General features: G+C 41.9%; 1 protein-coding gene across 2 annotated transcripts in view; it reads left to right on the forward strand.

The window, feature by feature from the left end:
* The window catches only part of MYO3A (myosin IIIA), a 285,335-nt gene that overhangs the window by 126,411 nt on the left and 135,239 nt on the right, over nucleotides 1–23,685 (forward strand). For both annotated transcript variants that reach the window (XM_073629787.1, XM_073629788.1), the window contains exons 18-20: nucleotides 6,133–6,343; nucleotides 11,148–11,295; nucleotides 22,066–22,219. In XM_073629787.1, the coding sequence (XP_073485888.1) occupies nucleotides 6,133–6,343; nucleotides 11,148–11,295; nucleotides 22,066–22,219 (513 nt within the window). The remainder of the gene's footprint in view (nucleotides 1–6,132; nucleotides 6,344–11,147; nucleotides 11,296–22,065; nucleotides 22,220–23,685) is intronic.

Here is a 23,685-nt window from a genome sequence, read left to right on the forward strand (position 1 = left end):
GAATATTCGCTTTCTTAACACTAAACCGCCTCTCCGCCAATCAGGTGCTCAGATCTGTTACCCATCACCTGATTGGCTGAAACGACAGGCGCTGTGATTGGATGCCTATCAGGTGTCCAATCATAGCAGAGGACGGGAAGAGGACGGGAGAAGACATCAAGGAGCATCAAGGAGCTGTCCCACCGAGACAGGGTAAGTGCAGGCGGTGGGAACATTGGCAGCATTTGATATGGCACAGTGGGAGCATTTGATAGGGCACAGTGGGAGCATTTAATGGGGAACAGTGGGAGCATTTGATGGCACCGTGGGAGCATTTCATATGGCACAGTGCCTGCGTTTGATGGGCACAGTGGCTGCGTTTGATGGCACAGTGGCGGCAATTGATAGGCACAGTGGCTGCTTTAAATGGCACAGTGGCTGCGTTTGATGGGCACAGTGACGGCAATTCATGGGTACAGTGACGGCAATTGATGGGCACAGTGGCTGCGTTTGATGGGCACAGTGGCGGCAATTGATGGCACAGTTAATATTGAGTAAAAAACCAAGCGGATAAATTTGATAATATACAAATGAATGTGCTTAAAAGAAAATTATAATAAAATACCTGCTGTGATTGGATCAATAAATTTAAAGCTGCTATCAAGATAAGGTGATCAGATACCCAGAAGCAAAATAATAAATGTAAAATTGATGCGCTTTAAAATGTGATCATTGTGCAAAAATACTTAAATATATAAATAAATAATGCATATAAACATTATATATAAACCTAAAATATAAAAGGTATAAATAATTATGGTGCTAATAAATAATTAAATTCCCCAGAGTTCATCTACAAACAAGTGATGTGACGGTGAATAAAAGTTATAATAATTATAATAACACTCTGAGCATAAAAATATCCAAGCGGAGATAGATTTGTAGGAGAAAATAAAAGTAATTAAACAATTCCTTCCCTTAATCCAATTGATTAATTCACTGGGTTAAATCGATTGTTTCAGGATATTTGTTTTTTCTTGCATCCCACTTCAGCCATAATACTGCTGGTAAATCGGTTCTCAGGATAAAGATTTATGCAAGACAAGCAAAAAGATATATCATTGTGCAGTGAACTTCTGAGATAGTACACAAGCAAACAGCGATAAGAGATACACTCACATACTCCCGGTATATTAAAGGCATTCAGGTATGCAGATTGCAGTCAGCCGCTGTGGACGAGGCTTCCCATAGAGAAACCGCTGCTGTTAAACTCAAGATGTAATGCAGCACTGAACGTCCTAAGCTCCTCCCACGCGTTGCATCACTGGCACGTGACTTTCTCAAGGATAAACACAGGAAGCCATGGCCTCTGTATTTAAGTCCTATGGCATTGTGGTTACCGTGGAGACAGCGCTGTGTTCATTGGATCATCATACTGCTTTCTGCTACTACTGACATGTGAATATTTAGGCTTAAGCCATATTTAATTATTACAAAATATTTAAAAAAGGAACATATATTTATAATCACAGGTTTGTATAAGGAAAAACAGATATAAGTAGAGGCTTAAAACAGAAAGTAAGAACGTAAATGTAGACATAGGTTTAAGTGATCAAACTCCCTCCAGTGGTAAAAAGTGTTACTACACACTTAATGTTTAAACATCAAATAACATAACTTTCCATACTGGGATACATAGTAATATCACTGGTAATTGAGTATAATTACGCAAGGTAAATTACCCATGATCCACATTGTGTATTTACTAGCAACATTGTAAATAGGTCAATATACTGCTCCATCCACTAAAAAATAAATAACATTTGGCTACATATGTTACGCCACTAGTTAGCCAATGCAACAATGTTTCAAAAAAATAAAAAATAAAATAAAAAATAAAAATAAAAAATTATATAAAAAAAAAAAAATTTTTAAAAACTATTAAATGAATTATAATACATAATTGGCCGCATGCGCAATACAGGCAATCACCATTATAAACCAATTAACAAAATAATATACATATCACAGTTAAAATAAGATTGATATAATATAAAAATGTATAATTCCTTAAAACATAATTCCTTGATGAAAAAAAGAGAGTTTAAAATTGATGTATAATTTAGTATATTAGATAACGATGAGGATAGATAATAGTTATTAAACTAATTATCAAAACAATAAAAGTAAGAAGTAAAATATTATTAAAATTACAGTAAAAAATATCTTGAGAATATCACAGAATATTAAAAGTCTGATATGAAGCAATTAAGATCAAATTCTATGTTCAAGCCGTTCGGCGCAAGAGTACCCATCTGAAATATCCATTTTGACTTGTTTTTACTGAGTTCCCTTATCTTGTTTGAGCCTCTCCAATGTGGTTTGTATTTCTGAATTGCCCAAAATTTTAACTGTTTAGGGTCACTATTATGGTGCATAGCAAAATGCCTGGAGATATTATGCTTAGGGAAGGCTTTTTTGATGTTCTGGATATGTTCCCTTATGCGCTTCCACATAGGCCTCTTGGTTCTGCCAATATATTGCAGTGAGCATGAGCATTGCAAAACATATACTACTCCTTCCGTCCTACATGATATGAAGTCCTTAATAGTGTGTTCATTGCCAGTGCTTGTTGCTGTAAACTTATTACACTTTTGCCCATCTTGTTGAGTATTTATGCAAGCGTAGCACCTTTTTCAGGGGAAGAAACCTTTCCCCTGAAAGAAGGATAGTTCTGTCAATCTTTTGGGAGGTTCCGGGACATTTTTGGCAATTAGATCCCTTAATGTTGGAACTCGCCTATAAATGAAGCGAGGTTTATCCGGTAAAATGTTACAGAGCGTTTTATCTGATTTTAAAAGAAAGAATTATCAGAAAATACTGGCCTCTTTTAAAATCAGGTAAAATGCTCTGTAACATTTTACCGGATAAACCTCGAACACACTATTAAGGACTTCATATCGTGTAGGACGGAAGGAGTAGTATATGTTTTGCAATGCTCATGCCCACTGCAATATATTGGCAGAACCAAGAGGCCTATGTGGAAGTGCATAAGGGAACATATCCAGAACATCAAAAAAGCCTTCCCTAAGCATAATGTCTCCAGGCATTTTGCTATGCACCATAATAGTGACCCTAAACAGTTAAAATTTTGGGCAATTCAGAAATACAAACAACATTGGAGAGGCTCAAACAAGATAAGGGAACTCAGTAAAAACGAGTCAAAATGGATATTTCAGATGGGTACTCTTGTGCCGAACGGCTTGAACATAGAATTTGATCTTAATTGCTTCATATCAGACTTTTAATATTCCGTGATATTCTCAAGATATTTTTTACTGTAATTTTAATAATATTTTACTTCTTACTTTTATTGTTTTGATAATTAGTTTAATAACTATTATCTATCCTCATCGTTATCTAATATACTAAATTATACATCAATTTTAAACTCTTTTTTTCATCAAGGAATTATGTTTTAAGGAATTATATTTTTTTCTATCATATCAATCTTATTTTAACTGTGATATGTATATTATTTTGTTAATTGGTTTATAATGGTGATTGCCTGTATTGCGCATGCAGCCAATTATGTATTATAATTCATTTAATAGTTTTTTAAAAATTTATTTTTTTTATATCATTTTATTTATTTATTTATTTATTTTTTTTGAAACATTGTTGCATTGGCTAACTAGTGGCGTAACATATGTAGCCAAATGTTATTTATTTTTTAGTGGATGGAGCAGTATATTGACCTATTTACAATGTTGCTAGTAAATACACAATGTGGATCATGGGTTATTTACCTTGCGTAATTATACTCAATTACCAGTGATGTTACTATGTATCCCAGTATGGAAAGTTATGTTATTTGAGGTTTAAACATTAAGTGTGTAGTAACACTTTTTACCACTGGAGGGAGTTTGATCACTTAAACCTATGTCTATATTTACGTTCTTACTTTCTGTTTTAAATCTCTACTTATATCTGTTTTTCTTTATACAAACCTATGATTATAAATATATGTTCCTTTTTTAAATATTTTGTAATAATTAAATATGGCTTAAGCCTAAATATTCACATGTCAGTAGTAGCAGAAAGCAGTATGATGATCCAATGAACACAGCGCTGTCTCCATGGTAACCACAATGCCATAGGACTTAAATACAGAGGCCGTGGCTTCCTGTGTTTATCCTTGAGAAAGTCACGTGCCAGTGACGCAACGCGTGGGAGGAGCTTAGGACGTTCAGTGCTGCAATACATCTTGAGTTTAACAGCAGCGGTTTCTCTAGCCTCGTCCACAGCGGCTGACTGCAATCTGCATACCTGAATGCCTTTAATATACCGGGAGTATGTGAGTGTATCTCTTATCGCTGTTTGCTTGTGTACTATCTCAGAAGTTCACTGCACAATGATATATCTTTTTGCTTGTCTTGCATAAATCTTTATCCTGAGAACCGATTTACCAGCAGTATTATGGCTGAAGTGGGATGCAAGAAAAACCAAATATCCTGAAACAAACGATTTAACCCAGTGAATTAATCAATTGGATTAAGGGAAGGAATTGTTTAATTACTGTTATTTTCTCCTACAAATCTATCTCCGCTTGGATATTTTTATGCTCAGAGTGTTATTATAATTATTATAACTTTTATTCACCGTAACATCACTTTGTAGATGAACTCTGGGGAATTTAATTATTTATTAGCACCATAATTATTTATACCTTTATATTTTAGGTTTATATATAATGTTTATATGCATTATTTATTTATATATTTAAGTATTTTTGCACAATGATCACATTTTAAAGCGCATCAATTTTACATTTATTAATTGATGGCACAGTGGCAGCGTTTGATGGGCACAGTGGCGGCAATTGATGGGTACAGTGGCGGCAATTGATGGGTACAGTGGCTGTGTTTGATGGGCACAGTGGCGGCAATTGATGGGCACAGTGGCGGCAATTGATGGGCACAGTGGCTGCGTTTGATGGCACAGTGGCTGCGTTTGATGGCACAGTGGCTGCGTTTGATGGGCACAGTGGCAGCAATTGATGGCACAGTGGCAGCAATTGATGGCACAGTGGCAGCAATTGATGGCACAGTGGCTGCGTTTGATGGCACAGTGGCTGCGTTTGATGGCACAGTGGCTGCGTTTGATGGCACAGTGGCGGCAATTGATGGGGTTTTTTTTTCAGAATTTTTCAGTTTGTTTGCACCCCCAAAAAATTTTGAGCAGCAACCGCCACTGCTTAAGCAGGCTATACATGGGTCGAATTCTGAAAGAATTCTCTTTATACGAAAATCATAACTAAGAATTTTCTTTCAAATTTCGCACCATTAGTGGGCTGCAGCAACAGGCGATTTTCGTGCGGTCACTGAATTTGAGTGAACGGGCATGTTGAAAATTTTTGGAAAAACAAAGGAATTTCTAATCAATGATGGGAGAAATGTAATCAACAAAGATTCCTGGCCACGAAAATTACCCAGCCAATGAGGTCAAATTGAAGGCTTGGTTGGTCGAAATTCGAGATCTATGGTGGCACCATCGGTTCACAAAATGCAGAAAATTTCTGATTTTCGAAAGAAAATTCATTCAAAATTCAACCCATGTATGGCCTGCATTAGTGAGAGAGGAAGTATGCCATGGTTGACTTGATTTTAAGAGGTGCAAACTCTGAGGCTTTTATCTTGTTCCGATAATTAGAGCCTAATGAATGAGTAAACAGCAGCAAAAATTCAGGATGAATGTTTCAGTCCTTTTCAGACTTCACTGGATGGATGTCTGTTCCAGATGAGTGTTTCACTAGGTAGGGAAGTCAAGATTGGGATGACATCCCTGGATTCTTAAAAACACAGCACCCATTCACACAGGTTTACTATAAGCTCCATCTCAACAGATAGATGAATATTTCCAAAAATAGGTGATTTCAGAAGAAATGTACATGTAAAGAATGTAAAGATGACCCGGTCTGTAGTATAACATTACCTTGTTGAGGTGGGAACATAACAAACATCTCTGAAACTGATGTTCTTACTGACAGAAGGTAAGATGCCATTTCATTTTGTTGTCCCAGCTGTGGCCAGGCTGGTTTTTAAACTAGCCATGAAGATCCCCTATAAGACAATATCCTTTTTTCTTTTTCAGCTGCCTCTTTGCTTTGTATCCAAGCTGATGAACTACGAGATGCTTTAACCTCTCACTGTGTGGTGGCACGGGGGGAAACCATAATCCGCCAGAACACTGTGGAAAAAGCAGCCGACGTCAGAGATGCCATGTCTAAAGCTCTATATGGGCGTCTCTTCAGCTGGATAGTGAACCGAATCAATACTTTACTGAAGCCAAACACAGAATTCAGGTAACATTAGAGCTGGAAGTCACTCACTCCATAGCAGGCAATGCCCCAATATTTGCTGTATTGTACTGGGGTGTACAGGACTCCTGTAATATTTTTGGTGTGCTTCTGTTCACAATGCCATGTTTTAAATTTAATGAATTTATTAAAGTGGTTGTAAACCCACATAAAAAAAAAAAAAAGAAAACCTGCAAGACAAAGGCATAAAGAGCTAGTATGCATAGCATACTAGCTCATTATGTAATACTCACCTGAGATCGAAGCCCCCGCTACAGTGCCCGTACACAGCACCGGCCGTGACATTTCTTCCGGGTATCGCGGCTCCGGTGCTGTGATTGGCCGGAGCCGCAATGACGTCTCTCCCGCACATGTGCGCGGGAGCCGCCGGTAGCGGCACACTCACTGAAGCAAACGGCACGTACGTGTCATTGGTTCAGTGCGCATGTGCCGATGATGTCAGCACATCAGATACAGGGGATATCTCCTAAACCGTGCATGTTTAGGAGATATCCGGGGTAGCTACAGGTAAGCCTTATGCCGTGTACACACGACCGGGCTTTCCGGCAGAAAAGGTCCGATGGACATTCCGATCGTGTGTGGGCTTCATCTGACTTTTTCTTTCTAAAATTCTGACGGACCTAGAAATAGAACATGTTTCAAATCTTTCCGACGGACTCAATCCCTATTGGGAAAACCGTTCGTCTGTATGCTACTCCGACGGACCAAAAATGACGCAAGGGCAGCTATTGGTTACTGGCTATTGAACTTCGCGTCATGTCATCGCGTTCTAAATGAACGGACTTTGGTGTGATCGTGTGTAGGCAAGTTTGTTTCAGTGGAACTCCGTCAGAACTCTGTCGGAAAGACCGGTCGTATGTACGCGGCATAATTATGGGCTTACCTGTAGCAAATAGTGGATTGTAAGGGTTTACAACCACTTTAATATCTATATGTTCGATATTGCCACTGATAAATGCCAGACTTCCCCATGGAGTAACACCCAACAAATAAAAATTGCAAAATACAGGGGGAAAAGAAAATTTGAGTCAGTTTTACTTTATTTGTTTAAAGCCCAAATCCAGGAAACCCAAAAATTCTCCTTTGCCGTGGGGCTGTGCCGGTGCTACAGGAGTTAAATCGTTTGTTATCCCAACACTTCATATTCCTGATATGTGTCTGCTGTACCATGTACTTGTATGAGAAAGTATCCTGTTCTCTTTGTATTGCTTCCTTTGTGTGAAATCCCTGGTGTTCCTGCTTGTCCCCTTGTTTTTCTATTAAAAACTGACCACATTAGCAGGAGAGCACACCATGGTCAGTTCTCTAGCTGTTCTGGAAACTCAGTGTACTCTCCTCCAATGAGCAGACTTGTCCTGACACTCACCCGCTAAACAGCCATTCACTGGGAAGCTCAGTGTGCTGCTGCTTCTCCTCCCCACAGCTCTTATGCAGCTGAGAACAGAGGGGATGTGATCACTTATAAAAAAAAAAGGGGAAACAGGTATTTATAATGTTTGTTTTTTTATATCTATACAAAATTGTTTTGCCTTTAATTTCTATTTTAAACTGAATGGGTTGTTTTACAAGGTGATCGTTTACAATTACTTTAACTGCTTGTTTCTATCTTGGAGCTGTGAAAAGTACTTTTACTTATCTGAGCCTCCACTCCCCTGGCAGGTAGCACTACTGTCCCTTGGCATCCATGTATCCCTGCATCAGACTTGATTACATCAGAGGACCTTAGACTGGCTGAGCATAGGGGAGAAGAGGCTGGGGGACTGGCATAGGCATAGGCAGGAATGCCTGCAAGAGAAGAGGATTGGGTAGGCAAAACAGCTTTGCCAAGTTTCCTAGACCTAAACATTCAAATAAACCCTGTAGTGCAAGGGAGGATTTTTAGGTTTCCTGGAGATCAGCTTTAAAGGGGTTGTAAAGGCAAAGGGTTTTTTGATCTAAATGCTTTCTCTTCATTAAGATAAAAAGCCTTCTGTGTGCCCCCTCAGCCCCCATAATACTTACCTGAGCCCCATCTCGATCTAGCGATGTTGCAGGAGTGTCTCGGCTGCCCAGGACTCCCCTCCTCATTGGCTGAGACAGCAGTGCGGCACCATTGGCTCCCGCTGCTGTCAATTAAAGTCAGTCAGCCAATGAGGAGAGAAAGGGGTCGGGCCTCGGCTCTGTGTCTGAAAGGACACAGGGAGCTGTGACTCAGCTAGGGTGCCCCCATAGCAAGCTGCTTGCTGTGGGGGCACTCAACAGGAGGGAGGGGCCAGGAGTGCTGAAGAGGGACCCGAGAAGAGGAGGATCTGGGCTGCTCTGTGCAAAACCAACTGCATAGAGCAGGTAAGTATAACATGCTTGGTATTTTTAACTAAAAAAAACACAAGACTTTAATATCACTTTTAATTTATACTTTTTACACTGTGGAGCAAAAGGCCCCCCCCCCTCCTGCCACCACCCAGGTTCTCCAACCACCATTTTATTGTTCAGAGCCTCTGCTTTCAGAAAATATATAATGTTTGGGGATTCTAAGTCATTTTCTACCCCAAAAAATTCATTTTTTTACATGTATGCCAGAAATGTCAAAATTGGCCCGATGGGCAAGTGGCTAAAGAAGAGCTGCAATCTGCTCACATAATTTGTAATAAAAACATCTTTGCCATTCTGAAGCTTCCCTTCAACCACTTTGCATATTATTTTATATATACTGTGATTCTGTACTTGCCAAATATGCTGCAGAAATTTCCCTCCACTGAGTCTGGCTGCAACCATTTTTACTGTGGGCAGCTGAAGCTGCTGCCTGTTCACTTCCTGGATTTACACAGACGCACACAGATCCACACCTCCAGCTCTGCAGCTTTCATTGGCCTACTTATGACTCATCCCCCTCCCTTCCCGGTAAACTCTTACAAGAGTAAGAGAGAGAATGCTGTGCATGATGTCATAAGCCTAGGCTTTTTACCAGACAAGAAACAGGAAGTGGGCTGTATAAGGTATTTACTGGCAGAAAAAAAAATGTTTTACTATCCAAAGTTAAAACAACAAAAGCAGAAGATTTAAAAGATGGAAAGATGAAAAAATGACTGCTTTAACGATACTAATTATGGTATGGACCCCACGCTATGGTTAGGATGCTAAATGTAGCTGGCTGTGCAATGACCACCCCCATGGGGGGGGGGGGGGGTTAATCTCTTAAAAAAACAAATATGCGTGATACTACCCAAACTATTCAGTGCTCAAATAAATACTATAGCCTAATTATAAAGTGCTCTATGATCTTATGCCATTATGTAAACAAATCACATAAAGTCATACATAAAAAAAAAAAAAATCACAAAATGCATATATAAAAGTGCTCTGTGCTTGTGAATAAATCAATTCTTAAGTGCAATGAGGTTTATAAACATATGAAATCCATTATGCTTCAAAAGTGCTCAGTGCTGCAGATTTCATAACATTCAGTGGTGTTTAAACACCACTCTGTGCTCTCCTCCTTTGTTTCCACACTCACCAGACCAATATAATATCAGTGCTTTATATGGAATCAACAGCTTCTCCTTTAACTGCCCCTGCAATTCTTATTTTGGATGTGCAAATATCCTCTGTAATGTTCCATCAGTACTCCATCGTAATACGTGCATGTACAAGGAAATACAAGCCAGGCAACATCCCATAGCGTAATTCCATTTATTAAAATAAGTTTAAAAACATTCAAAGTGCTACTCACATTAAAACAATGCTCGTATTACATAAGCTACATGTTCATGTACTATTTTGGCAAACAACAACCAAATGCCTTCCACAGATTGCTCCAGTGTGATGAAACACGTTGGACAGTGGTTTGCTGGTGTCACTTCTGCTTGTGTGAAACGCAGATGGTTGCTGTTTACCAAAATAGTACATGCGCATGTAAAATATTCTGCATGAGTTCCACTTTAAAGGGTAACTCCACTTTCATGGGAAAAAAAATTAGCAAATAAAAAATAATAATATAGCATATACAATTGCAACACAAGTCATATTGTAATTGAATGTTATTAAAAATTACCTTTCCTTTTCAATCTGCGGCACTGTAATTTTCTGTAAAATGCAATGCAATATGGATGCCTGGAGGTGTTCTGTACACAGAATGTTTACAGAACATCCCCCAGAAACATAATTTCCTGCTTGTGTGATTGGCTCACTGATTTTTCCAGAAGTCTACACAAAGATACTAGTCAGATATCAGGCATCCCCTGCAACAAAAATGTCACTTTTGGTGAGACACTCCAAAAAGGAAACAACATCTAAAGGGATGCAGACCCTGCAACTTTTCTCATTAGAGCCCTGATTCTGCAGCAGCTGGTTGATAATTATGAAACCACTCCCATTAGACTCACTCAGCACAGGGGCACAGAGGAACAAACAGTGATTTCTTCAGAATAACAAAAAGTAGGAATCTGCAACAAAGTTTGTCAAAATCGCAATCAATTGCAATGTACATAGATCACAAAGGGGGGGGGGGGGGGGGTGTTTTTTTTATCAACAAAAGTGGAGTTATGCTTTAAATATATTATATCTTGCTGGATTGATATATATCTAGTCTTTAGTTCAGTAACAACACAGCATCTTTGACAAGTTTAACCTGACCACAAATTCTCCTATCTCTTCCATGTAATTACTGAAGCACAGTTCCTCCTGCACAGTTTGTCATTTTGTGTGAGATAATTTAGGCATTTGATGTGAATATAATACATGAAATGCACATTTCCTGAAAGGACTGTTACTGGAAATGAACACAATTAAACAGTTTGTTTCATCTTTCCAGAGAGGATGACGCGGGATACAGCATCGGGATTCTGGACATCTTCGGTTTTGAGAATTTCAAAAAGAATTCCTTTGAACAACTCTGCATTAATATTGCAAATGAACAAATACAGTTTTACTTCAATCAACACATATTTGCCTGGGAGCAGGTAAGGACACATCTGTTAATTATACAGCCTAAATTATTATTGCATTTTACAAGCTGTGCAGTTTCATGTAATAAGGCAAAAAGCAAAGTGTACTTACATTAATCAACCAGTCATCATACCTCTCTTATTACATTCCCCTGCTTTAAAGGTACTTTTATCAAGATGGACAAATAATGGAAAATGCACTGTGGTGGTGGGCCACCAAGATGGTGGCACTGGTGGCATGGATCCTATTATTTGTACTACTGGGAATTAGTACGGAACAAATAAAAAATTATATTTAGTCCACAGACTGCATAGCACCGCTTCCTTACTAACAAAAATGAGAGCACATGCTCTCTGACCATTTTGGTGACCTCTAGTCACCCATCTGGATCCAAAGAATGTTAAACAAAATTAAAGGGTGCAATACTCACCTCCTTTTCAGCAATGTATAATTAAAAGGTACCTCGCTGCCTCCGACATCACCCCACAGTCTTCTTCTGGGTTTGACATTTTCACCCATCTTGAGTGGAAAGCCCAGATTAATGTATCCCACATACATGTGTAGCCATGTAATTGGCTAGAGACAGAAATTGATTTAGGACGCTTTCTGTGTCTCCACTGAACTTCAGCTGAATTGGTTAACACTACCTCACCTCCATCCACCAGGGGGAGCTGACAAGGAGAAGGTGCTCAAGAGATGTGATGATGGGCAGCACTGAATCATTGGAGATGTAGTGTAGGGAAAGGACCAATGGGAGTCAGGTATCGAGAGAGAGAGAGAGAGAGAGAGAGAGAGAGAGAGAGAGAGAGAGAGAGAGAGAGAGATTTTCACAGGCTGAATACTGAAAGTGTGCACATCACTGTTTCTGTGTGCACATCACTGTTTCTGTGTGCACATTAACCTGCTACAAGCCTACGGCCATGTGCTGAGGACCAGAGTAGCTCCAGGCAGATCCAGAAGTGAGCTTACATCAGAACATTGGGGCCCCTGTTGCTGCATAGCTGACATTGGTGAGAAGACACTGCTGCCATTAACCGGTTGCTGCTAGCAGAGACCAAGCACATAGGGCCTGGCCAAATAAAAAACAAACACAAGAGGGCGCCTCCATCTAGGTGTAGCAATTTATTTAAAGAAAAGTATAAAAGACAATAAAAATGCACTCACTAGTTAAAAATGGATCAAGACTTGTGATAAGTCCATATAGACCTCCAAAGGATCACCACAAGGCTGCAGAGCTCTGCAGACATGTCGCTAGTAAAAGCAGAGTTCTTGATGGAAGTACAGCTTTCAGGCTTCAGGCTGGAACTCAAGCAACAGCAGCTTCCAGAATCAAGATGACTGAGGCTCCAAACCGCACCTCAGCTGAGTGATGATGACAGGAAGTGTAGGGTATGTGGCTAGATGTTTCAGGGTAGACAGGAGCACCCCTTTATCAATCCATAGGAAGCACTCCTGTGTACACTACAGCCTCACAGCGATCCCATGGAGGTCTATATGGGTTTATGACAAGCCTTGATCCACTTTTAACTAACGAGTGCATTTTTATTCTCTTTTATCCTTTTTTTTAATGGAGGCCTAGATGGAGGCATCCTTTTGTGTTTGTTTTTAATATGTGCATTAGGATCTCAAGATCAAATCTGAAAGGAACTGCATCCACATCACCTGGTGTTCTCTACCAATCTCCTGAACCCCTTATGTGCCCCGATAAATGACGGTTGGGTTCTAGTCAGCGCAATAGCTTATTATTTTCTTTGGTAACATAGAGACTGCCATCTAACTAGAAGCATTATTTACTGTAAGCTGACTTTCCTGGGACTGTACTCATGTACACCACCATAAAGACTGGGCCCCAATTCTAACTGATTAAAGAACTACTCCTAAAGACCCACCGGGTTGAATGAAGATAAACTGTCAGCTCCGGTTGGAGCCGCTGTACTAACTATGCAAAGTTAGTATACCGATCTCCCCTGCTGAGCTGTTGTGTTCTGACAGGGGATGGCCCCCCGCCAGATCACTCCAATCGACGCTCTCCGCCATTAGCTGAGAGCGCTGATTGGGAGTCGATCGGGTGCTGGTTTTCCACCATGCTCGTCTGACAGATGAGAGTTGGCCAGCTTCTGTCGGACATGGTGGCATACACACGGGCCGAATGTCAGCCGTTTTTTTTTTTAACCGGCCAGTGTCTCCCAGCATTCGGCCTGTGTGTACGTGGCTTTAGTAAGAGGTACCTCTTTAGGGATTTTATAAATGTCATCACTGCCATTCATATAGAGTGCAGTCTATAGTGGATATAGTCTACTGTTTGCAGAGGAGTTATTGCAGCATTGGTTATCATTGCTGTTATTGTTTTTTAATGCCATTACTTATTGCTGATTTTGTGGATTTTCAGGTTTACTTTAATTTGGCTGCACAGAACTCCATTCTATGATGCTAAAGCCCAGTGAACATATTGTCTAGTGAAATGTAATTGACTTAATTCTTTACTTACTCATTTATGTGCATACTGCTATTTACTGCAACCCTTGACAATATATTGAGTTCATTTACCACTAACCAGTTTGATGTTTGCTTTTTGAAACTGAACCTTAGTTGTGTGCAGGGTATCTATATTTGTGCTCCTAGTAGCAGTGCAGTATCCATTTGCTTAACCTGTCTGTTATGTCTACTGCGAGTAAGCGCTTGTGTAGCGTGAAATATGTCAGCAGGTGACCCTGCTCCTCTGCTGCTATTTCCTTGATGCGTTTACCCTCTTTGGGGATTTTCTAAAAAAAAAAATTTGACAGTAGTGCGGCTGTCCAGACTTCCTTTTTCCTTCATTAAAAGGATCTGCTACCAATGTTTTGGTGCCAGATACCACAGCATACCATCCATGCCGTGATGGAGGTTAGGGCTGTTTTGGTAGCAATAGGGGGACCTACTCAATATTAGGTGGGTGGTTATGGCTGATCAGTGAATATTTTTATTGTATTCTTCTTCTTATTAATTATATGTGATGATGATGATGATGATGATGATGATGATGATGATGATGATGATGATATTAACAAAATTCAACTATTATTATTATTATGATTTTAAATGAAAAGACTCACTCGCTTGGATTAATCCAGATATGAATAGGATAAAAATATCTATCTGTCTTTGAACTAATTATTTTGTTCTAAACCCCCAACTGCTTGCAAATGAGGTCCACCAAAGTGGGATATAAACAGTTTCATAGCTAATGTAGTGTGAAGCTTCTCTGCTGCTGCTAACTCATATGTACAGTATCTGGACAACCACACTGCTGTGTGCGGCTTACATAGAACACTGCTAGGCATTCACGGGAAGGCATTTACAATGCAAATCATTCTGATTTTATTTGCATTTGCATTGCATGCAACTAGGTGTAATTGATGTGACCTTAGCAATTGTTTCTGATGGGTCAATTAGAGAAATATGTTTGCCTCGTGTACATGCAAATGGTTGCATGAATCATTGATGTAATTATTGTATTTCTAGCCTTTTGATAATAATTTTATGACATCCATATTTAAATCAGATTCATAACCTTCTTGATGGTGTTATACTATTTCCAATCTCACAGAGATTCACATGTGAAAAAGATCTCAATAGAAATAAATGATTATTTATTTTTAAAAAAATGTTTTATTTAGCCAAAGGATCCAGTAAAATTGTTCCTTCTGTATTTCTAAGGGACAATAAAAGGAGGATCTGACTTGCTGTGGCACACAGAACACAGTATTAAGAGGAAGCTTCTGCTGCTGTTCTTAATGTACACTCACCGGCCACTTTATTAGGTACACCTGTTTATTTGCTCGGTAACGCAAATTGCTAATCAGCCAATCACATGACAGCAACTCAATGCATTTAGGCATCAAGACGTGGTGAAGACTTGCTGAATTTCAAACCAAGCATCAGAATGGGGAAGAAAGGGGATTTAAGTGACTTTGAACATGGCATGGTTGTTGGTGCCAGACGGGCTGGTCTGAGTATTTCAAAAACTGCTGACCTACTGGGATTTTCACGCACAACCAAACTCTAATCCAATCTCTAGAGTTTACAGAGAATGGTCCGAAAAAGAGAAACTATCCAGTGAGCGGCAGTTGTGTGGACGAAAATGCCCTGTTGATGTCAGAGGAGAATGGCAGACTGGTTTGAAATGATAGAAAGGCAACAGTAACTCAAATAACCACTCATTACAACTAAGGTATGCAGAATACCATCTCTGAATGCACAACACATCAAACCTAGAAACAGATGGGCTACAGCAGTGGAAGACCACACCGGGTGCCACTCCTGTCAGCTAAGAACAGGGAACTGAGGCTACAAGTTGCACAGGCTCACCAAAATAAGATAATAGAGGATTGGAAAAATGTTGCCCGGTTTGATGAGTCTCAATTTTAGCTGTGACATTCAGATGGTAGAGTCCGAATTTGGTGTAAACAACATGAAAGCATGGATCCATCCTGCCTTGTATCAATAGTTCAGGCTGGTGGTGTAATGGTGTGGGGAATATTTTCTTGGCAAACTTTGGGCCCCTTAGTACAAATTGAACATCATTTAAACACCACGGCCTACCCGAGTATTGTTGCTGACCAAGTCCATCCCTTTATGACTGCAGTGTATCCATCTTCTGATGGCTACTTCAAGCAGGATAATGCACCATGTCACAAAGCTCAGATCATCTCACCACTGGTTTCTTGAACATGATAATGAGATCACTGTACTCCAATGGCCTTCACAGTCATCAGATCTCAATCCAATAGAGCACCTTTGGGATGTGGTGGATTGCAAGATTTGCATCATGGATGTGCAGCCGACAAATCTGCAGAAACTGCGTGATGCTATCATGTCAATGTGGACCAACATCTCTGAGGAATGTTTCCAACACCTTGTTGAATCTATACCACAAAGAATTGAGGCAGTTCTGAAGGCAAAAGGGGGTCCAACCTGGTACTAGCAAGGTGTACCTAATAAAGTGGCCAATGAGTGTATATTTTGGTTCATGCACAGAGCCATCTGAACCTTGGCTCTGTGCAGGACAGCAAGTAAACCTATCATGTATGACAGTGGTTCTCAACCCACTTCCTCAAGTACCCCCAACAGGCCATATTTGCAGGTTTTCCTTTCTCTTGCACAGGTGCTTTAAATCAGAGTCAATGGCTTGGTATTTTGAAAAGCTATTTTATCTAAGAGAAATTCCCAAAACATGGCCTGTTGGGGTGCTTGAGGACTGAGGTTGAGAACCACTGATTTATGAAACATAGGGGCTGCCATTACTGACTGTCTTTTGAAAGTGCTAGTTGAATGCCTTGTTGAATCTATGCCATGAAGAATTAAGGCTGTTCTGAAGGCAAAAGGGGGTCCAACCCAGTACTAGTACCTAATAAAGTTTCAGGTAAGTGTAAATCTAAACCCAGTCATTAAAATCCCCTATAATCTTTAACGTAGCTTTAGAAGTCATTTAAATATGTTAAAGGAATTCCAAGCATTGATATTATTATTATTATACACGATTTATATAGCGCCAACAGTTTACGCAGCAATTTACAATGTAGAGGGGGGACAGCACAATTACACTACAGTTCAATAAAGAAGGGACAGGAGGGCCCTGCTCATAGAGCTTACATTCTAAAGGGAGGGGGTGGTGGTACAAAAGGTAATAGATGCAGAGAATGATTTGATGGGGGTGGCTCGGGGACAGTTGTTAGGTGGGTGTGGGATAGGCTTCCCTGAATAAGTGAGTTTTCAGGGATCTCCTAAAGATGGACAGGTTAGGGGCTGATCGGACATACCGGGGCAGGGAGTTCCAGTGGATGGGAGAAGCTCTGGAGAAGTCCTGAAGGTGAGCATGGGAGGAGGTAACAAGGGAGCTAGAGAGCAGGAGGTCCTGGGAGGAGCGGAGGGGATGATTTGGGCGATATCTGCAGATGAGGTTGGTGATGTAGCTGGGGGCGATGTTGTGGATGGCCTTGTATGTTGTGGTTAGCATTTTGAATTTTATATGGTGGGGTAGGGGAAGCCAGTGAAGGGATTGGCAGAGAGGGGCAGCAGTCACAGATTGGTTAGTGACGTGTATTAGTCTAGCAGCAGCATTCATAATAGACTAAAGGGGGGATAACCTGCGTAAGGGTAGGCCATTAAGGAGAGAGTTGCAGTAGTCAAGGCGGGAAATAATCAGGGAGTGAATAAGTTGCTTTGTGGTGTCATTAGTCAGGAAGGGTCGAATTCTGGATATGTTGCAGAGGTTAAGGCAGCAGGATTTAGCCAGTGATTAGATGTGGGGGCTGAAGGAGATGTCAGAGTCAAGGATTACACCCAGTACCCTGGCATGTGTGGAGGGACCAATGAATGTGCTGTTGATCTTAATGGTAAAGTAAAGCTCAGTTTTAGAAAGATTGAGTTTGAGAAAGTGATGTGACATCCATACAGATATGTCATCCTTGGGGGTACCTGTCAGGGCTTACCTTGGTTGGAGTCCATAGTGCGGAGATGTATGCTCACCCTTTCAAATACACACAGCCCACGGTAACAAGGAAAAAAGCTACCTGGGCTGTGAATTTGTTCATGGGGGCTTGACAGGAATTAACAAAAGGATTGTCGAGGTGAAGTTGTAGTCAGGGATTCCAGAAGTCAGAGTTAACGATGATCAGAGCCAGGGTCAGAAGCCGGGGTCAGAAGCCGGGGTCAGTCTTGGAACACTGCAACTTGAAAACAGGAACACAGGAACCTTTGGCAATACAAGAGACAATGAACTGAACAAGCCCTCAGAGTGAGGCGTTGTTTTATACCCAGCTGATTAGATAAACTGCCTCAGCTGAACCAGGAGTGACAGGTCCTAATTGCAAAGCAAGATCCAGAGTATAGCCCTCAGTACTGCATGCAGGATAAAGCATAGCTGGAAACCACGCTGAATAATGAACTGAGGTGTGGCTCAGAGGCAAAGCAACAGGAGCAGTAAACAGAAAGTTAAGGGTTCAATACCTCCTTGAGGCACTTGGGGCGTGACAACACCTGGCCATCTGCATGGCATGGTAGGAACTGTGACTAGTACCCCAACAGAAAGAGGAAGAAGAGATGGAGTTGTAAATGACACTGAAAGTGCGCTGAGATAGGTAGGAGGAGAACCAGGATAAAGCAGAGTCATGGAGGCCAAGGGGGTGTAGTTTGCTGAGGAGGAGCAGGTGATCAACTGTGTTGAATGCAGCAGAGAGGTCTAAGAGTATGAGTATGGAGTAATGGCCATTGATGTTAGCAGTTAGTAGGTCATTGGTGAGTTTCAGTGGAATGTTGTGGACGGAAGCTGGACTGTAGGGGGTCAAGAAGGTTGTTGTCTGTGAGGTAGTGACTCATTTGGTCATGGACTAGGCGTTCGATGAGCTTGGAGGCAAATAAGAGCAGGGAGATGGGTCTTAAGTTATTCAAACAGGTGGGGTCTAGTGAGGGTTTTTTTAAGTATGGGGTTAACCAGTGCATGTTTGAGCGAGGAAGGAAAGATGGAGAGGGAGAGGTTGAAAATGTGGGTTAGGGAGTTTAGGATAGAGCGGGAAGGTGGTCGCAGTAATTGTGAGGGGACAGGGTCCAGGGGACAGGTGGTGATGTGGGCCATGGAGAGGAGTTTATCAACTTCATCGATGGTAACTGGGCAGAAGGAGGAAAGTATTGAGTGTGGTGTTAGACCTGATGTGTTGGGTAGGGCAGGAAGTTGAATACTGGATATCTCCTTGCGAATTGTGTCAATTTTGTTTTGAAATGGTTGGCAATCTGTTGAGTGGTAAGCAAGTTGGTGGGTGGGGGCAGTGGGGAGGTGAAGTAAGGAATTAAGGGTAGAAAAGAGTTGATGAGGTTTTGATGAGAGTTTTGTAGTAGGTTTGTTTAGCAGTGTGGAGGCAGGAGTTGTATTTGAGAAGGGCAGATTTGCAGAGGGTAAAGTCTTGCAGGGATTTAGATTTACACCATGCTTACTCAAGAGCACGGCTGCGTCTCTTGAGACTTCTGCTGTCGTCTGTTTGCCAGGGTTGTGGCTGATGGGGCCTGGTTCTGCGTGTAGAAAGAGGAGCAAGTACGTCTACGGAGGATGAAAGCCTGCTGTTGTAGATGGAAGTGGTTAGGTCTGGGCAGGACAGGGGTGAGATTTTGTCGTTAAGGCCATCAGTAGCAGAATGAAGAAGGGAAGGGTTGAGGTTGCGAAGGTTTCTGTGGCTAGTGGTTTGTGGGTTGGCAGCATGGGAGGCAGGAGACAAGGAGAGTGTGAAACGGATAAGGTTGTGATCAGAGAGAGGAAAGGGGTTTTAGAGAAGTTGCAGGGAGTGCAGCTATGGGAAAATACGAGGTCGATGGTATTGCCATTTGAGTGAGTGGTGGTTTGTGTCCATTGTGTTAGGTTAAAAGAGGAGGTTAGGTTGAGTAGTTGAGAAGTGGTTGCAGTATTAACATTGATTGGAATGTTAAAGTCACCTAGGATGATCGCAGGTACTTCAAAGGAGAGAAACTAGGGTAGCCATGCAGAGAAGTCATCCAGAAAGCGCGACACTGGTCCAGAAGGCTGATAAATGACTGCGACCCTCAGACAAGCTGGAGAGAAAAGACAAATGCAGTGCAGGGGGAAAGAGAGGGAGGTGTGGGAAGAACCTGGAAGGTGCATTGTGGGGATTGGAGAAGTCCAACGCCACCTCCTTTTCGTCTACTGAGTCTGGTGGAGTGATTCCAGAGGAGGCCACTGTGGGACAGGGCAGCTGGAGAGGTAGTGTAGAATTCCTGGAGCCCGGTTTCGGTAATAGCAAATAGATTGAGGGATTTGGAGAGGAAAAGGTAATTGACAGAAGTTAGTTTGTTGAAGACTATGCGGGCATTCCAGAGGGCACATGAAAGAGGAGGGCTGACTTGTAGAATCAGGGGAATTGGGATGAGAAGGTGGGAGTTACAACTACTGTTGGAGGAGGTAGACAGACAATTTTGGGGGTGGGAATTAGGTTTGGGAGGGCCGGGGTTGGGTGCGATGTCCCTAGACATTAAGAGTAGTAGGAGGGTGATGGTGGTAAGGCAGGAGTGGGATTTATAGGAGGGCAGCTTGGACCAATGCAACTATGTATATACCATTCCTGGCCAATGCCCCTGAAAGCTGGACCAATGTAACTATGTAAAATATACATACCTGGAATTCACTTTTAAAATCTGCAGCTTTAGTTAAATAATATCAGATGATCCTGCCATAACTTTCTGCTAGGAATCAATAATTTTCTCTTTTTGTCATCATCATTGTAGAAGTTGATAACTTTATGTTATAGGGTAACAGTGCTCTGTTTCAGTCTCCCCACTGCTCTTCTGTGTTGTCACCCTGTCACATGCGCCCTTGTTGGAGACTACCAGCATCCATGCCGAAACACATCACACCGGCCTGGTCCAAAGCCATCACTATCAGGAAGTCGGTCCTAAGCATTTATGTTTAGCCAATCCTGGAGACAGGAAGTGTCTGAAAAGGGATAAAGAATATTAGCAGTGCTGATATGCAAAATAGGATAAAAATTGTATTTTCGTTAAGAAAAAAAAAACACGTTGATTGGGTATGATATAGAGTGCTTTAGCAAACTGAATGTCATCCAGTTAAAGTTTAAATCTACTTTAAGATGATGATGATTTAAAAATTCTTTGAATAAGAGTTCTATAATCATATGGTCAGCCCCACTGTTGTCATAGGGTCCATGTGCTTTAATATAAATTAGCATTTGTTATTAGATGTAGGAAGTTTGCCTTCATCAGGAAAGTAGAGTCTTGTATATACACAAAGTAAGTATGCACTGGGCAGCCATTGGCCTTAAAGCCAGCAGGCTGAACAAAAAAAACTGAAGACCCTGGGAGTTGAGCTTTTGTGTTCTGACAGGGGGACGGCCCCCCCACCAGAACACACCGGTCAACGCTCTCAGCCATTGGATGCCAATCAGCAGACCTTTTTCGATCAAGTCCCTTCGGCAGAAGCCGGACCTGCTGCCGTTCACACAGGCCGAATGTCTGATATGTGGCCCATGTATACGGCCCTTAAGATGCTAAGAAACTCTGTTACCCCCTAAGACGAAGTGTTTTTCCTGGAATCTAGAGTTTGTCAAAACAAATGAACGTAGATAAATGTATGCTCATTGATTATGATGACCATGGGAATAAGGACATATAAGTGTGTCCTCACCCAAGCTTTTTTTTCTTCAGTTGTCGATAGAGTAAGATAGGGTAGGACAGGTTTTTGTTACTGCCTAAAGCCCAATTTGGCAGATTCACTATCTCGATTTGCCAGGCAATCCATTTATCACCAAACGGAAAGTGATGAAAAATCCAACATTTTACAGTTGTCATTGGCACTGGAGGTAAGGGGAAAGCCACCAATGGGGGGCATTTGTTTTGATAGCAATTGTATAAGAGATGTTTCCACTCACTTTCTGTTGTGTCTGCAGGAAAGGAAGTATGGGAAAATTGTCCTGTTGGGACACATACAACAGTAATAAAAAACAAACTGACCTAAAAAGGGGGAAAAAAAAGTTAAAAAAATGTTATATTCTTAAAAATATGCATGTAAGCGCAAGTGCCTGCATCTATGTGCATATAGCTGCGTATGGTGATTTTTTTTTTCGATGCATGTCTATGGGCAAAAATATTCTGCAGTTGTGGTGCCCGGGTCCCACAATAACAGCTGTAATTTATTCTGTAGGCTCATGCGCCTTAAATATGACTATGTGCAAGAGCCCCAAATAGGCTTGTGAATATAAACATCATTTTTTCTATCTCTTTTTAAGAATGAATATTTAAATGAAGATGTTGACGCAAGATTAATTGAGTATGAAGACAACAGGCCCCTCCTGGACATGTTCTTACAGAAGCCAATGGGGCTACTTTCTCTGCTGGATGAGGAAATTAGATTCCCCAGAGCAACTGATCAGACCCTTGTAGGTAGGTACTTACTAGCAATGATAGCCTTTCTCATATGAGAGGAAAAAAGAAGTTTTCCCACAATATATGATTTGATGTGTAGTTTGAAATACTTTATTAAATTTATAACTGGGTTTCAGAATAGCCAACAAATAACTGGGCAGAGCTACCTAATTTTAATTTGTTATTATACATTAAAGTGAAACAACACAAATAAATGTCATGATATCAGCCTTTGGTCATCTTAATGAGCTACATTTTCTTCACCAGTCAAGAGTAATGCTATGTACACACGGTCGGACTTTCCGGCGGACTTGGTCCGGCACACTTTCTGACGGACTTTGTCCGCCAGGTGCGCCGGACTTTAAAACGGACGGACTTGCCCACACACGACCGGACTTTTCCGGCGGGCTAAGTCCGCCCGTCTTTCCGACGGACTTTCGCCGGAGGTACGGCGGACTTTCAGAATGAACGGACTTGCCCACACACGGACAAGTCCGTTCATTTTGAACGTGACTCATGTGCGACGGGACTAGAAAAGGAAATCAATCTTGCCGCTTTTATCGGCAAGATTGACACCTTGCGAGCCCCGTCGCGGGGCATACCAGGCCCTTAGGTCTGGTATAGATTATAAAGGGGAACCCCCTACGCCGAAAAAAACGGCGTGGGGTTCCCCCAAAGATCCATACCAGACCCCGATCCGAGCATGCAGCCCGGCCGGTCAGGAAAGGGGGATGGGGACGAGCGAGCGCCCCCCCCCTCCTAAACCGTACCAGGCCGCATGCCCTCAACATGGGGGGGTGCTTTGAGGGAGGGGGGCACCCTGCGGGGCCCCCCACCCCAAAGCACCTTGTCCCCATGTTGATGAGGACAAGGGCCTCTTCCCGACAACCCTGGCCGTTGGTTGTCGGGGTCTGCGGGCGGGGGGCTTATCGGAATCCGGGAGCCCCCTTTAATAAGAGGGCCCCCAGATCCCGCCCCCCCACCCTATGTGAATGAGTATGGGGTACATGGTACCCCTACCCATTCACCTAGGGAAAAAGTGTCAATAATAAAACACACTACACAGGTTTTTAAAATAATTTATTAAACAGCTCCGGGGGGGTCTTCCTCCGGCTTCGGGGGTTCCTCCGGTTCCTCTTCTCCCGGCGTCCGGTTGGTTCTTCTCCGCTCTCTTCTCCCGGTGTTCCAGTTCTTCGGCCGGCTCCTCTGCTGTCTTCAGGTAGCTCTCTTGCCAGCAGAGGTCCGGGCTTCTGGGCTTCTGGGCTTCTTGGCTTCTTCCCTCTTCTCTTCTCCAGATGTTGACACGACGCTCTCTCCGGCTGGACTGCTCTCTGAGGGCTCCGTTGTGACTTATATAGGCGGAGACCCCGCCCCCTAATGATGTCACAGTCCCTGGGCATGCTGGGACTGTGGCGTTTTAGGGGCGTGGTCAATATCGCCCGGTGACCACGCCCCCTAAAACGCCTCTCCCAAAGCATCCCCCC

This window comes from Aquarana catesbeiana, linkage group LG05 (assembly GCF_042186555.1).
Source record: "Aquarana catesbeiana isolate 2022-GZ linkage group LG05, ASM4218655v1, whole genome shotgun sequence".
Lineage (NCBI taxonomy): Eukaryota > Metazoa > Chordata > Amphibia > Anura > Ranidae > Aquarana > Aquarana catesbeiana.